This window comes from Corythoichthys intestinalis, chromosome 8, assembly GCF_030265065.1.
Source record: "Corythoichthys intestinalis isolate RoL2023-P3 chromosome 8, ASM3026506v1, whole genome shotgun sequence".
NCBI classification, from domain to species: Eukaryota; Metazoa; Chordata; class Actinopteri; order Syngnathiformes; family Syngnathidae; genus Corythoichthys; species Corythoichthys intestinalis.
Window position 1 is genome coordinate 53391867 of NC_080402.1, and position 17106 is coordinate 53408972.

General features: G+C 40.9%; 1 protein-coding gene across 5 annotated transcripts in view; it reads right to left on the bottom strand.

The window, feature by feature from the left end:
- The window catches only part of LOC130920053 (microtubule-associated tumor suppressor 1 homolog), a 115767-nt gene that overhangs the window by 60870 nt on the left and 37791 nt on the right, over positions 1-17106 (bottom strand). For all 5 annotated transcript variants that reach the window (XM_057842883.1, XM_057842886.1, XM_057842885.1 and 2 more), the window contains exons 5-7: positions 15716-15922; positions 12246-12458; positions 4541-4702 (exon numbers count right to left, since the gene is read on the bottom strand). In XM_057842883.1, the coding sequence (XP_057698866.1) occupies positions 4541-4702; positions 12246-12458; positions 15716-15922 (582 nt within the window). The remainder of the gene's footprint in view (positions 1-4540; positions 4703-12245; positions 12459-15715; positions 15923-17106) is intronic.

Consider the following 17106-nt stretch of genomic DNA (forward strand, 5'->3'; position numbering starts at 1 on the left):
ACAAAACATTAGACTGTATGCAGATTAAATCCAAATTAAATATTACTGTAAATGTGGTTCATGTCGAAACTGTGTTCGCCTGAGCGTGTCTAGGGGCAGTGAAATAATTACAGAGGGACAGCACAGGGATAATAAGTATGTTTGTATAAACTCCAACTTAGAAGGAGCATAAGGGTGATGTGACTCAGTTTTAATGATAATCTCATATGATCTCAACTGATACAAAAAGTAGAAAGTGCGTCATCTCCACTTAGCAAATATTATGGGATCTTGAGGTCTTTTCTCATGTGGTAAGTGTAAACGCAGTTTGCTGGCTCAGCAGACATGGACATGAGTTTCAAGTCCGGTGAACATGACCAGCTTGTGCTATGTCTGAATGCAGCAAGTAATGGATGACATGTGGCATGCGAGTACAGCGTGCTGCACAACAATCCTCATTTTTCCTCACCCTAAGACAAAATACCATTTGACACAAAGAAAACCGATAACTAATTACTAACTTATTAACAAACTAGATTAGGGCTGCAGCTATCGATTATTTAGGTAATCGATTAATCCATCGATTAGTTAGTTCAAATAATCGAGAAATTGGATTATGAACATTTAATGTGTTGCAGAATAAATATTAAGAGATGTAAAACAAAGAAGCAAGTGTTTAAGCCTGCAAAAAACATTTATTTGGCAAGGGGAGTCAATCAAGACGAAGCCGAGCGAAGGGGCTCCCAGATGGATTAAACAGCGACACCCAGAGGCGGTGTAGAAGTCGCGGGGGAAAAAAGACAAAAAGAGGAAGTAGTCGTGCCATAATAGTATTGCACTAAACCACCGTAAATGCACATGAATCCATTTACAATTAGAGATGTGAACGAAAATTCGGCGCCAAAAACTTTCGGCCGAAAATAGCTAAAATTACATTTTCAGTTAAAAGGCTGGAAGTTTACCACCAAAAAGTGTGAAGAACCTTAGTCCTCTAATGACGTAATCAAAACATGGCAAGCTGCCACTATTTTGGCTCACTGCCAACACGTGGAATGCATTTTGAGGTATCAAAGAAATATATCAATTATTAAATGAAGGAAAATAAAATAAATTTGCTTCATCGCTGCTAAATGTTCGTTCTTAAGTTGCTTTCCATTGATATCCCGCATCATTTTGAGTTCAGTGCATTTGAGCCCGTGCGTGAGTAGTTTGGGGTTTGTTTGTATACTGTCCGCTTGGTTAAAGTAGTATTTAAATGAATAAATGTGGATATGCTGTGGATTAGTACATTATGTTTATAGGATGACCTATTCTTTTTTTTTTTTGTCACTTTTTTTCTGCGACTCTGTCAGTCGCTGTTTAATCCAGCCAGGAATGACTTCGCTCAGCTTTGACGCCACGAGATCTCTGCCCACTCACTGGCTCTCAATCGATTGTTCTCAACCACTGTTCCACACGAACGTACGTCGAGATCTCATTTAACTTAGCAATTGAAGGCATGAGACCCATTTTTCGAGTATCCCAAACTTGCCGTGAGTTGCAATTTTTAATGGAATGAAAAATCTGACAGAACACTAGGAACGCAACCTCCAATGGGGTTTCAGAATCGGCACCTTTCAAACTAAATGTCTCAAGCCTCCGGGGTTGTAGAACCAATTCCAAGGCAACGGGCATTAATCGGAAAATAATGAAATAAAATAATTAAGGGGGGGGAAAAAAGAAAGACTGAATGAATTATATGCATGTGTATTTTTCGGCCATTCGTTTTTTTGGCCAAATGTCTCCAATGTTAAATACTACTTTATTTGTATACTGTTCGCTTGTTAAAACTGCTCACGCCCGGGCTCAAATGCACTGTACTCAATGGGACACTGGACATCAAGGGAAAGCAACTTCAGAACGAGCGTGTAGCTTGCCTGGTACACCAGACTCACCGCTGTTCCAGCTATAGCCCCTACTCACATGACGTCACAAACACGCCTTCGCGCCATATTGTCCGTCAACTCGTCGTGTTGACGCATTACTGCTACGTAAATTCCTCCTATTATAGCGTGTTTTTCTGCTCGTTAACATTAATCATCAAAATGGTGAAGGCGTGTGTGGCGGTTGGTTGCAATAACAGAGAAGATAGACGGAGAGACGTGAAGTTCTACCGTATTCCGAGAGACCCGGAGAGGAGAGCGAGATGGACTGCTGCAGTTCGACGAGAAAACTGGGCTCTAAATGATTACCACGGATTATGTAGTAGTCATTTTATATCTGGTAAGATGCATTTAATATATATTTAGAGGGTTTTGGGTTGACAACCACAATTAAGATCATTGCGAGGCTAATCGCCGACAACATACAGTTTCAAATTCAAGATGCTTATTTCTTCCACCATCATTACATTTTGAATAATATTAAACTGGTACCAAGTGAAAGAAGCTGGCCTCGTCTACGGATCATCAGTTAAACAGGTGTGTCCAAACCTTTTGCAAAGGGGGCCAGATTTGGTGTGGTAAAAATGTGGGGGGCTACTTTGGCTGATTTACATAGAACAATATATTTAAACAAATTTTAGCAAGCCCTTCTGTGTGTCACATTTGCTTTATTATTTTTTTTAATTCATAATTTCAACAGTCTCGTCTTTGTGGTGTTCTCTTTCGACACTCGGGCTCTTGCGAAATACTGCTGCTGTGAAATTAAACTAGCTTCAAGTTGCTATAATTTCTCGCTGCGTATCTTCCCTGTAATGTTGTCGTACATGTCAGCGTGTCTTGTTCGGTAATATCATTATCGCGTCACATCGAACTCTTTGAAAACAGCGACTGTCTCTTTGCAAATGAGGCAGACACAGTTGTTGCGTGTTTTATTGAAGAAATAGTCCAATATCCACCTATCCTTGAAGCGTCGGCCATCGCAATCAATTTTTTTTTTTTTATTGATTGTCGCCATTTTAAAAAATTGGAAGTAAAGGGTCACACGGGGTTGCTTAGAGGGCTGCACTTAAAGTTTTTCAAACTTTCGTGAGAATAGGCTGATTTTGTGTGGACAAGATAGTTGTAGATATCAGGGTAGCAGATGTCAGGCAGAGAGGGCAAGACAGCGGGTCGAAAAATATCGAATTAGGCATCAAATATGGATCTGGCGAATGGATAGACTGAAGCTTTTCCACATAACGCCTTTTGTGCAACGCATCCAATGAGTTTACAGCGTCTGAAAGCACCGGGGTTCCATGAATTGCACTATAAATTGCACAACAAATTGAAACCATTGAGAAAACGGATAAACAATGACGGACAATATGGCGGCCGGATACAGCGACATATCATTCTGTGACGTTGGTGAGTAGGGTCTATTGAGTCTGGCCACCATTCAGCGGATACAATTTCCAGGGCGGAGCAAGCCACAGCAAACAGACAGCGGAGTGGACCAATCAGCGACGGGCAGACGCGACGTTAGTAAAACGACGAGGGCAGGACGAGGGACTTGCGCGCGGAAGTTAACATACGAGGAGAACGGAATTTATTCAACATGGCTAGCGCGAGACAGACTGTTGTCAATGACTCGTGTCGATGTGTTTTGGTCATTTAAAACTGATTTTACCGTGGATTGGAACATATTCTCGGCTCTCCTGTTTACCATCTGTGTTGTTGTGGAGACGACTTCCGAAGCGCAAGAGTGACGCTGCTCGTTAAGAACACGTCACGCAAATAAACGAATCTGATTTGTCGATTGATTTTGTACCTGCTCGAGAGGCCGTTAATGTGCTGGTTCCCAGACTTCTCTCTCAGTGTTTGAAAAATACAGGGAGAGCAGTCTGGCCGTGCCAGGCAAGCGTGTAGCAGCGATGAAGCAAATTATTTTATTTTCCTTCATTTAATAATTTATATATTTAGACAGGCTGCTGAGAAATATTGTGTGCCTAACACTTCGGATCATTTTCATGGACTTTGCACAAAATTCAAGCCTTTTTCAAACCGTCTACACTAGGACAGATAATGGCTTTAAACGTTCAAATTATTATACTATACGGCATGTCAGCTACACTTACTGTATGTACATCTTGTCCGGATATTTTATTACACAGGCTAGAGAGTCAGCTGATTTGGTAAACGCCGGATACCTTGTCTAGTGTAGCCGCTGGCTACCCATGTAAAATTGGAGCCAACGGAAATGACGTCATGGGTCATACCATCACCATTTTTTTGTGTGGCATTACGGCAACGTAAACAATGGAGGCAAATGATACAGATGCTGATTTTCTGCTCTTCTTTTAACAACTGAAAGAGATTGTAAATTTTACGCTTGAATATGTCCGAAGAAGACATCGAACAACGACCACAAATTATAAGCTTCCATTTTTGACACACACACACACACACACAAGCAAATGCAAGCGTCCCTTGCAGGAGCGTGGCATTTAACAAAACACCTTAAACGTTGTGCAGACAGGTATAAAATATTGTCTGAATGACAGAGGTAAAAAAATATCCTTTCTAGTACAGACGTAGCTTATAAAGACAAAAAAAAAACTTCTGTAATTTCTCTACTCAGAAGATCTTCTATAATTTTGTACCTGTTCCATTAAGTCCATTGAGCCTTGCCGAGCCACGTCTTTGCAATGAATGGGGAGCTTGCTTTGTCAGCACCTGAGTGACAGTTGATGGTATCTTTGGTATTTGATTGGCTGTTGCGATCTTGGCCAAGTTGTGGTTGCTGACTGAGGGGGCCTTCAAACCTAAAAGGGTGACAATAAAGACATTAAATCCGATTGCAGGTTTTGTTTAAATGTTGTGAGTTAAGGCAGGTGAATTCGTAAACAAATCGAAGTTATTAGATTTGATTTCACCCAAGATAATAAACATTTTTTCAGCTTCATGAGTTACACAACTTAATTAGAAAATGTACAACTGAGAGGAACAACATTGTTGAATTTAGGAATATGGGTTTGACGATATATCGAAAAGGTGATGTATCGCGATACTTTGTCGCCCAAAAGGTTATCGATAAGCTCCCGCAAAGTACAGATATGTTGTTTATAAAATGTTTCACTGTTTACAGAAAAAAGGAACCAACAGATTGCTATCAAAATCTTCTATTACAATTGCGTCGATGTTAGCTCATTGACGGTGACCGACATCCAGTTCATTATGACTTTATTGGAAAATTAGCACCTAGCACAGAGAATTCACAGCCAGTCTTCCCGGTTTTGTGTGAATTTACAGGTCACTTCCTGTTCATTTTAGGGCATTCATATGTTACGTCCTGTTGATTTTGAGTCACTTACTATTCATTTGGGGACGTTCCAGAGTCATTTCCTGTTCATTAATGCAAAACCAACAGGAAGTGACCCGTAAATGCCCCCAAAATGAACAGGAGGTGACCAAAAATCAACAACAAATTACAATAATTTCCGGAATATAACGCGCACTTTTTTTCCCCCAAATCAACTTGTAAAATCATGGTGCGCATTATAAATGGGTACAGGGATGGAGAAAAAATATATATATATAAAGACCGATTTTTTTAAATTGACACAGCCATGTTGTGTTGAAGAAACGTATGCGGCGATCCGTTGCCGACCATTACGGTACGTGACGTCACCATTTTGTTTCGGTTGTGGCGAGCTAGGGAAGGAATCGGAGGCGGAGTATCCAGAGGCGTAGCAAGGGTCCCCGAGGGCTCCAGGCAACACTGGGCCCTTCGAGCGTGTGCAAGTAAGGGGGACAGTTTGACTTGGAGCAATAGAAGAAAGACTAGCAACACAAAAATACCACCATCGGATGCGGAGGTATATACCTTTGTGTGAAATCAGTAGTCAGATTGGCCCTACGACCCACCAAATTCAAATTATTCCGTAAAAAACACTGATTGGTGGACTACCGACCGAAATGAGTATTAAATTTGCAAATAAAATTGTTTAGGAGTATTTTAAATGCATACATGTTATATTTTTCTTACAGAGTATTCGACGAGGAATACGAAAGACCCATTAATAGACTTTTTTGGGAAAAATCATCATATGTTTAAGTAAACACATGAATAATGAGGTGGCCTGTGAAAATCAGCGTAAAACAATTCGGCAAAAACTTTCCAGAGAGTAGTTGGTGAGTCGCTCTTTAAAAAAATCATGTGGTATTAATAGCTGATTGGACTTTCTTAAACATGTATAATGTAAGTGACATGATTAGTGCTGATTGGGATTCATAACAGAATCGTTAGATAATCTGCCAAATGATTCCATGGTATTGAAACACTCCCTACACTTGTCGCTGCGACAGTGCAGTAAAGCTGCGTGTGCTAAATCTGTTGGCCCTCTGGTGGCCCCTGCTGGCTGGGGGCCCTAGGCAATTGCCTGGTTTGCCTAATGGGACGCGACGCCTCTGGGAGTATCAAACAACGGAGCTAATCCGCGTTGCTTTATTGAAATTTAGGCTGCAACAAAATACGGTAGCAATGTCTGTCTCACATGCAACCCGCGAAATATAACTATCTTTCCGGCTGTTCCCTCAACAAAATACCGGGACCTATACAACGTGCCAACATAAGTTCCGCCGGTGAATTCTTTTATAACTCGCTACACGGTAATACTTCACTCTGATTGGTCGAATGATTTCGTCTGTGTTGAATTCTGATTTTTTTCACTCTTCATAAAAAAGCACAGAATTTAGTTTCTTGAATTCATTTGAGTCAACGTTTATTGCAGCTCCGCAACTCGGACTGTCACAAACGTACCACAACACAGACTTTCTGTGTCTGTCAACTATATCTGTCCCTGGGGAAACTCAAATCCAAATAACAATAGTTCCTATTGTTACTGTCGTGTCGACAGCGATGAGTTCTCTCAAATTTCCGACTTACGTTCTCACTTTCATTTTACCGTATCAATCCATGGAGGAAACATTTATTCATAATGATTAAACGAGCAAGTTATACAGTAGCCTTTAAAAGAAAAGTCACATCTGTTTTGTTTTCTCCTGGATTCAGGTGAGTTCAAGAAGTTATAAAATCATATTATTACCTACCAATATTATACTACCAATGTGCTATGCTTGTGCTGTGTTTCACCAGTCAGTAAAATGACATTTCTGTATCTGTACACGAGCTCTGTTTTCTTGTATTCTTCTATTTATTGGTGCTAAAATTAGGGTGCGCGTTATACAGGGGTACAATAATTTTCCCTAGATTTTACAATTAAATTTGGGGTGCCCGTTGTACACGGGTGCGCCTCATATTCGGGAAATTACGGTACCTGAAATGCCACAAAATTCACTCCCTCTCTGGCATTGGCTGCCACTGACAGCCATGGACAGCCAATCTGTTTCAAGTGGGAGGGATGAATGTTTATTCGCTGCAACCCTCCCAGTTCAAATGGATTGGACGTCTCCTAGTGAAACTCATTCCAATTCACTGCAGAAGGATTAAAAGAGCTTGCTTTTTTGTTTATTAGTTGTTTTGTAGAATACCTAGAATGATTTCCTGATTCATACATCAATAATTGTTGTATCGCAACATCGTGAGCTCATCGCTATTTTGAGCCTTGTATTGCAAATCGTATTGTGAGGTAACTCGAGGTTCCCATCCGTATTGCGGAAAGTGTCTAGACATGCTACCTACAACTCTAAAACCCATGTGTTGTGGCAATCTTCAACATCTGTTGAAACTGCTGACATTTTCAGTAGGGGCAATGCAAGTACATATTTTATACTTTGGTCGGTACAAAAGAACAATTAGTGAATTAGGGCACTTTCACATTAGTCCAAGAGGACTAGGGTCCGGTTGGGGAGCTACCTTACAACTACACTTGTGAATTACTTGTTGAAAAGGTTCAGTCCAGGTAGTCCCCGGGTTACGAACGAGTTCCATTTCTACGCTGGCGACATAACCCGAATTTCCCTAAATACCCTCTAAATCTTAAAATAACAATTCAGAAACATAATACAGCGTTCTAATTAGACAGTGAGCTAAACTCCGAAATCTCCGTGTGGTATGCTGACTTTATTCAGCTGCCATTGATGACATCAACCCTTGCACAATGAAACTAAAATAAAAACTAAATTAGTTTCATCTTCAATGACAGCAATTCAACATTTGCGTTTATAACCAGCGCTGATACAGCAATAACAATCCACACAAATGATTAGCATGTATCAGTTAGCATCCGCACATCATCAAAAACAATCACATAAACTCGCCCTAGTATTCAACCACAATTGAAAATGCACTAAAAACAGCACAAAAGGTGTTATATACAGGTGAAAGTCCCTCACACATTTACACTTTGAATATTGCTATATGTGCTTGGTGACCAACTCTACGGACCTTCATGAAGTCACCCCCCCATCAGATGCAAATTTATATAAAAATGATGTGAATCGTTTGTTTGCTTTTCCATAGCCTAGCTCCCGCGGCTAGTGGAGCGTACCGAATGTCCGGGTGTCCAAACAACTAGCATGAACGTAGCACAAACAAATGGTACTACTTCGGGTCCATTTAGCGGTAAATGAGGGGCTGAGAGTGACGTAATCACTCGAAAGCAATATCTCAAGCCCCCTATTTACAGCAAAATGGACCCGAATTTGTTTGTGCTATGTTCGTGTTAGTTGTAGGGACACCCCTCTGTTATTGAGGGATTCGGTACCTTCCATTAGCCACGGGAGCTAGGCTGAAAGCAACTAGTGACGTCACCACTCGAAATTAATATCTCAATAAAAGCATAATATCTACAACCCCTAGCAAAAAGTATGGAATCACCAGTCTCGGACGAGCACTCACTCAGACATTTTATTATGTAGAACAAACTCCGCTAAAAAGCTTGAAAAAAAAAATGAATTAGTTCAAAAGTGCAACTCTTTAGCATTCAGAAAAACTAAAAGAAATGAATAAAAAACATTGTGGTGGTCAGTAAATGTTACTTTTATAAAGCAAGTGCAGGAAAATAAATATAGAATCACTCCATTCTGCGGAAAAATATAAGGAATCATCAGAAACAAAGAAATAAAAATCAAAACACATCTTTAGTATTTAGCTGCACCACCTCTGGCTTTTATGACAGCTTGCAGTCTCTGAGGCATGGACTTGATGAGTGACAAACAGTATTCTTCATCAATTTGGTGCCAACTTTCTGATTACAGTTGCCAGATCATCCTTGCAGTTCGGAGCCTTGCTGTGGACCATTTTTTTTTCAATTTCCATCACAGGTTTTCACAGGTTTACCTTCTTCAAGAAGTTTGATAATCCTCTCCTTGGTCTCAAGAGACATCTCTCTTGTTGGAGCCATGATTCTTGTGAATCCACTTGGTCCAGCAGCCCTCCAAAGTGTGAGGGCCCAAGTACACCGCATGCATGATCGTTGCGGTTCCGGTCCGGTTCAGTGTTGCCTGCGTGCCACGCAGTCCGTCAAAAACAGGCAAATCATACCGGCTGCTGCACGGCTGCGGTCCGCCAACTCCGTCCCCTCGTGAGCTCTCGCGTGATCGCGCGCGATAATGTGCCATTTAAAACAACGACAAACACACGGAGTCTGTAGTATGTACGCATCAGAGAAGCAGAGAGAGAGCACATTTTTTCCCTTGCATATTGATATTGTAACGTTTGCTAAGCGGAAGTTTGGCCGCGAAAACAACTTTATTAACTTACCGCCACCTCACCAATGCAAAAACAACAACTACAGTGGGGAGAACAAGTATTTGATACACTGCCAATGGGTTTTCCCATTGTCAGTGTATCAAATACTTGTTCTCCCCACTGTATTTCCACTGACGTTATCTAGTCCACCAATCGGAGCGCCGGACTGGTGCACCAGCACACCAATGACAGCCCCGTGTTGGTGCATAAATTAACCCACCGATGACAGCCCCGGCGACGCTACAATATTTTAGTTGTGTCTGTCTCTTAATTCCAGATTGACTGCATCATGTTGAGATCAGGGCTCCGTGCAGGGGGCTATTATGCCCTTGGTTGTGTCGGTGCGTTTATATCTTTGTGCACATTTAAAATTTATGGCACATAACATCTCATAGAGCTGTTATTAACAACTGATAAATAATCTGTCATATTTATAAAATGGATAGCGAATTATATACGACCCGAACTAAAAAAACAGCGTACTTGGAATTGGTGTCTCAACACTGCAGATTCATGTGCCCAGCGCAAACTGTTGAATTTTCTATTAAGAGTCAAGTGAAATGTAGGAAAGAAAGAAACGTCTTGAATAGACCACCAAGTCGAAACTTGTGGGTGTCTCTTTTTTCTCTTTCGTACTTTTCCCCCTCGACTCTGTATACAAACCGAGATTGTTTGTGCGCGGGGCACGAGAATTTCTGCAGTGGAACCACTTCCAGATACGCTGCTTTTTTTTTTTTTTTTTTTTTTTTGCTTAGCACGTCGTGTGTTTGATATCATTGCCAGAAAAACACACATAATAGGACACTTTGCAGTTTCGCTTTTAATTGTGTCCTTATAGTAACGATCTGCTGCATGTATATCACTTTGTGACTTTCCACCTCCATGTTGAAGCGCTCATCATCCATTTTCGCTCGTGTTTAAACCGTGATTAGGCACCTGGGCTTTTGACGTCAGGCCCAGCTCCGCCCATTTTGTCGGATGCGTGTCCGGCAGAAATAAAAAATAGCCTATACCATCCGGCGGGCATGCGGCACGCCGGAGGTGGTTCGCAGTCAATCCGGAGCACTGACGCGGCCGGTATGCGTTGAACAATAGGATATAATGGGAACGGATTGGCGCCGGCGCTATTTTTTACCGGAGTCGGACCGGAACCACAACGATCACGCATGCAGTGTACTTGGGGCTTGATAGCGGCACTGTTTTTAACTGCTGACTAACGAGCAGATCTAATCTGAAGCAGTGGCCCAATTAAGGAAAGGAAATTGACTGGGTGTGTATGTATTTTTTACTCAAAATGGAGTCATTCCATATTTTTTTCTTCAGAATGGAGTGATTCTATATTTATTCCCCTGCACTTGCTCTATAAAGGTAACATTTACTGACCAACACAATGTTTTTTATTCATTTCTTTTAGTGTTTCTGAATGCCAAGGAGTTGCACTTTTGAACTCATTATTTTTTCAAGCTTTTTAATCAGAGTTTGTTCTACATACTCATTTTCTGAGTGAGTGCTCGTCTGAGACTGTTGAGTCCATACTTTTTGCTAGGGGATGTATAAATTGGCGTCTGGTTTGGAGACTTCGTGAAAGTCCGTGGAGATGGTCACCACGCACATATAGCAATATTCAAAGTGTAAATGTGTGAGCGAATTTTTTTTGTCTATGTTTTCCAGCTATGCACGTGTGTGGAAATGATGAGTTGCGGTTACGTAGTAGCAGGAGGAGGGCAGTTGTTCTAGTCCTCATCTCTACTTCCGTGAAATATAGTCTATTTTCGGTTCTTCCTCTTGGAGTCGCGCTGTGGCCATTTGCTGTCGTGTTGTGGCCATTTGCTGTCGTGTTGTGGCCATTTGCTCACGTGTTGTGGCCATTTGCTCTTGAGCTGTGTTGCGTTGTGGTTATTTGCATTTGCGTTGTGGCTATTTGCATTCGCGTTGTGGCAATTGAGGTTCGTGCTTTTGCCTATTTGTAATTGTGCGTTTACAATTGGGGCTTTGTGTTGTGGCTGTTTGCATTTGTGCTTTTTTCTTTTGCAAAGCATTTGAAGTTGGGGTTCGTGGTTTTTTCTTTTTGCAAAGTGTTTGGAATTTGCATTTCGCCTGACAACTCTTGGCCAGCGTAGCTCAATGTTTCCCGTGCCAAAATAAAAGCGTGCATCACAAAACGAAAGTAGGCATTATTTAAAGACTGAAAACAAAATGGCGAACGAAACCCTGGCGACGTAAAGTCAAAATCATGTAAGTAGGGTACGTCAAAAGTCATAACCCGGGGACTAGCTGTATTCACGCAGCACCGACTGACCTTTTCAAGCAGCATCACGTGGACAAAAGGCGCACTCATTGATTGGACAAATTTAGAAGAGGAAATACTTCCCTCCTGGGAGGAGAGGGAGCATGGAGTGTCACAGCGTGACCAGAATTCGTTTGTTTAGTCTGAAATACAGTTCGTATGCGCATTAACATTTACAAAACGGAGCGGCCTATCTGAGAAAAAGAACTCTGGTCCGTTTATACAAGGACCAAACAGTGGTAGTGTGAAAGCGCCCTTTGTGATTTGTCAAAAGAAAATTAATATTATCAAACATTTTTTGAGCGAAAGAAGCACCTGCACTGACACCATAAAAAAAAAAAAAAAACAATCACACACGCAAGTATACCTGTATTTGTTGATCGAGACTGGAGAGACGCAGCTTTGCTTCTTATTACAGGAGACTTTGGAACATCAGTAAGACAAGGGCTGTTGAAATAGCTAACAGTCTCAAAGGAACTAGCGGGACCTGCCAGGGTTTTCCCGCTCTGACTGCCCAGTGAAGGATTTTTGCTGGCCCTCTCATCTGACTTGATACCAGAACATGAAGATTTGAGAGAACCTGAAAAATACAATGATTGTATAAATTAAGGGTGTAACGGATGTAGTGAACCATTTCAGTTTTGCAAGTTTGGTTTGCTTCACCTCGTACCATTTTGTTCTTCATAAAATTTATTATTAGCGGAAGCGCTTCGTGTGGAACCTAGGGAATACAGTATTGGGAGTTTCTGCACAGATGCATTAAAGCGGAAGTTCAGAATTTTTGACATCAGGCTTAATCTTCGAGTTAGCGGAGGTTTAATTAGTTGGAGGAGTTCTTTCAAAATATTCCGTGCAGTTTGTAAGTTATTTGTTAGTTTCAGGGCTCCGGAGTAGCTAAACTAGCGTGAGTCAATTGGGCCGATTTAACATGCCAATAAAAAAATTATACAGATCTACGAACGGATCCAACATAGTCAAATGAATTCAAAATGCAGATCGTTGCTTTATAATACTCATGCAGCCAAAACAATGTCACACTAAACGCTGTTCTTCATTTCATTCATCAGGACTATTTTTTTTAGATGCGTAATACAATCACAATAGAGAGGAGTGCTTCGGCCACTTGTGCTCACGCTGCTTTCGATGAAGGTGGGAAGTCGGATTTATCCCACTCGGATGGTACCAGTTGCGACCTCAAAGCTTTACTTTTTTTATTTTGGCCAAGACATTTTGACCTCCAGAAAACCTGCCTTCTCGTAAGCTATTAAATAGTGGAGGCATTCCAATGATATTTTTCCAGATCAGAGGTTGGAAACACTGACTTCCCACCGTCCTCGAATGCAGCATCCGTCTGCTGAGTTAACTGACAGCAGGCAAGATGGTGAAATGTGCATTTAGAGGCTGTAGAAACAGAAGAAATTGGCATAGAAAAGTTTCCACAAATTCCCTTTGAAGAACGAGGAACAATATAAACTGGTTACTTGCTGCTGGCTACGACGAAAAGTCTGATCCAAAATACTGTAGTGCTCCCGATAGGGGGGAAGAAGGAGAGGAGTTGGTATTGGCTTACCCACTTTATTGTGGCAACAATAACAAAGAAAACCAATAACAAAAACACAGCGGGCTGCCGCGACATGCGACCGCTATCTTGCCCATGCTCCTTCTCGCTTCCTTGTACGTCACAGCTCGTCTCTTAAGAGGGCCGCGCATAGTTACGGACATTACAATACACAACGAATAGTTTGCTGCTGAACCCTTCACAATAGGCTGCCGCTAGTTTGAAACAGCCTTTAAAAAAATCTCATTTGCAAGGCGTGACGGCTTTTATTTTGGTGTGGCCATGCGCCACAATAATTTATTTTTAGGGGAAATCCTGAAATGTTGCTGCTCATACTGCAGTTATTGACATGCAATGGTAAGTTTTAATAACTTTATCCTGAAAATATAGCCAACACTATTGATTGCATGGGTCATCGATGATTTTCATGTGTGTAGACAGTGTGTTGTTTTTAATTGGCATGCTAAGTCAGTCCAATGACATACCGCACGCATGATATTTTTAGACCGTGACGTCGCATCGTAAAGCGGAAGTAAAGCAGAAGTGTGAGATTATAGACCCGCCCTCGCATAGATACCATGTTAATTCTGATACTTTTCTCCGGTAATCTTTCAAAAACGAACATGCCAATCACACATTGCTTTTTTGGAACTTGTAGAAACGACTCTAGACATTACAACATATGAAGGATGTTTTCTTCATACGTTTCCCAAAACCAAAAACTCGGAGGAAAAAATGTTAAGAATGTATCAACTTGTGCGGACTTTTAATGCCAGCTTGGTGAATCCATTCACATTTCATATGCAGTAAACATTTTGTTGGGTTGCCATGGTCTTTCAGAGGACAAAGAGGTAAGCCATTTTGATATTTTTAACTAATTTTTTAGCATGACGTTGTGTGGTGCCGTTTCTGTCTGATAATGAATGACCTGAAAAGAATTAAAATGGTATCTGACTGCCACTGTTACCTTTTCTGTTGTAAAAAAAAAAAAAAACTTAGTAAGGGTAAGTGTAAATAAATTATAGAATTAAGATTTGTTATCAATGAAAAAATTAAAAGTGTTCGTTGGCTGTCAATGAGTAGCATTTGCGATCGCTACACAAAACTAACAATATAAATTACCCCCCAGAATGGTCATAGACGTAAGACAACCAGAGGATATAATATATAAGGAAGACAGGGCTGGTGGTAAAGGATAGCTTGTTTAAACAGGAGAATGTCATTGTCAGTCACGTAAGAAAAGGGTGTCGATAAAAAAGCTAAGGCTATGCTTAGGTCGGCTGTTTTTTTTCTCGTCTTTTTCAGCCCTCGACACTCAAGCCATCTCTTTAGCTGAACATTTTTAAGTTCTTCCACATCTTTGCCAGTGAATTTGGCACCAGAGACATCATTTTCTGAGATAATTGGTAGGTTTAGCTCTAAACATCTCCTTTGTACATGATTTCCATTCATTTCCTATTGGGGACAAACAGTGGCATGTCCCCCCTTAGCAACAGTAGCTAACGCCATGAATATTATTGAGCGGAAGTGACGTGCTACTTGCGGTACGCCATTGACTCGGGCTAGCTTAGCCACTCCAGAGCCCTGAAACTAACAAATAACTAACAAACTACACGGAATTTGTTGACATCAACTCCACATACTAATTAAACCCTTGCTAACTGAAAGATTAAGCCTGGTGTCAGAAATGCTGAACTTCCCCTTTAAGTGCCAGATGCTCGGGCTTCCTTTAACCTCACTACTGATAAGCCTGGCCGCCAGGAGCAGCTGACGGTGTTCCAATGGACGCCCAGGCTACGCACGGCGGGAGAGCCTAGAGCTAGTGGCTTAAAAGTGTTCGAGTGGGTTCTCCATTAAACTTACCAATGAACCAATTTTTACTTTACTTTCTTTTACTTTCTTCTTTCCCCTTTAGCATGGATTTAAAGACAGAGACAAAGCCTGTATGCTACACTTATAGAGAGGCATTTTTTAAATGCGATGATTGCATTTTCACACAACCAGAATTAGACAAATTATTTAACACTTACTCATAAGACTGATGATTACATGCAAACATGATCAAAAATGTTCACTTGTTAAAAACCTCATGAACCTTAGTTTGCCAAATCAAGCTCCATTATTGTCCTGAAAATGGTTAACAGTGATTCACGTGTCTGTGTTTACAATATCCTGACCAGATGTGCCCCTTGACCTCAACAGAGGAAGACTGAGCGCAAATGTCAGCACACACATACATTCAGGAAACTGTGGAGGAGGTGGATGTATCATTAGCTCACCTCTGCTTGTGGGTCCGCTGTTCTCATTGAAAATAAGGTTTGAAGATAATCCTTTAACAGGAAGCTTGGATGCAGGGTTTAAAACTGGTCGCCCACATAACCCAGAGGCCGGCTGGTGACTAACTGTAGATTTTGAATTGAAATTGGAAGAGCCAGGGGCCGTTGGTGAAGCCGTCTGTTCCAGAACGGTGTGAGGTTTGGAGACACCTGCAAGCATTGTTCATTAGCTGTTATCATGCTGACTTTTAACTTTAAATGGAAAAATGTAAAACACCTTTATATTTAGTGAGCACTTTGATAGAAAAATTACACAGGTTTATACTTCAATGTTGTTTTTGGCAGCCCTTTTAATTTTTGTCTTAGTCTTTTGAACAACAATACTTTTGAGTCTTTGTCATATTTTAGTCATCTCAAAATGTATTTGTCTTAGTCTAGTTTTTTATTTTTATTCAACAAAAACTCAAGCCTAATTTAGTCTAGTTTTAGTCGACGTTTACTAAAAACGTTTTCGTCTGTAAATTAAAAAAAAAAATCCAAATGAATAAATGAAGGTTTTCAACTACAGGCAGTCCTCGGGTGACGTCATACCCGACTCACGCGATTTCGACTTTACGACGCCTAAGTCTTGTCCGCTATTTTGTCTCCTGTCGTTTTTTTTTTTTTCAAATTCCATAAACAGTACCTTAATATCCCTCACAATATTAAAAAAAAAAAAAAAAAAATATTTTTTTTTTTTAATATGGTGTGTTCTGTCCTCACTAAACGTGAAGTTGTCCAGCTTGACAGACAGCTAACAAGGCAATTGTGCTTTGGCCAAACCAAAGCGCAGCTGTCCTTAAGCCATGTCAGATGAGTCTGCTCCTAAGTCAATACAAGGCTAGATTCAGCCAGAACTAACACTGCCACCAGAGGGCAGTGTATCCTCCAACATTAAATAAAATTCAATACAGTACTTTCAAACAGTTCTTTTGAAATTAAAGGGTATTTGGGGGTACTTAAAGGGTTAATTCCCACTTATAAGGAAATTCGGGTTACGTCGCCAGCATAGAAACGGAACTCGTTCGTAACCCAGGGACTACCTGTATTTTGATTGACAGACGAGCACATATTGGACCGTTTACAAGGACAACGCCAACTTGCTGATTATACACACCCAGCAGGAAAACAGTATGGTATATTATTTTCAATTAATTATACCCACCTGGACGCCACAAAGTCAGAAAAGTTGTCCGAGAGTTTAGGAGGACGCTTGTCGTTACCATTAGCCAAATGCTAACACATATGCTATGCTAACGCTATGAGTTACATTTAGTGTGTGTTGATCACTCAGCAAAGACCTTAAAAGCTAAAGAAACATTGCATATAATCTCTGGCTAAGATAAGAAAACAAA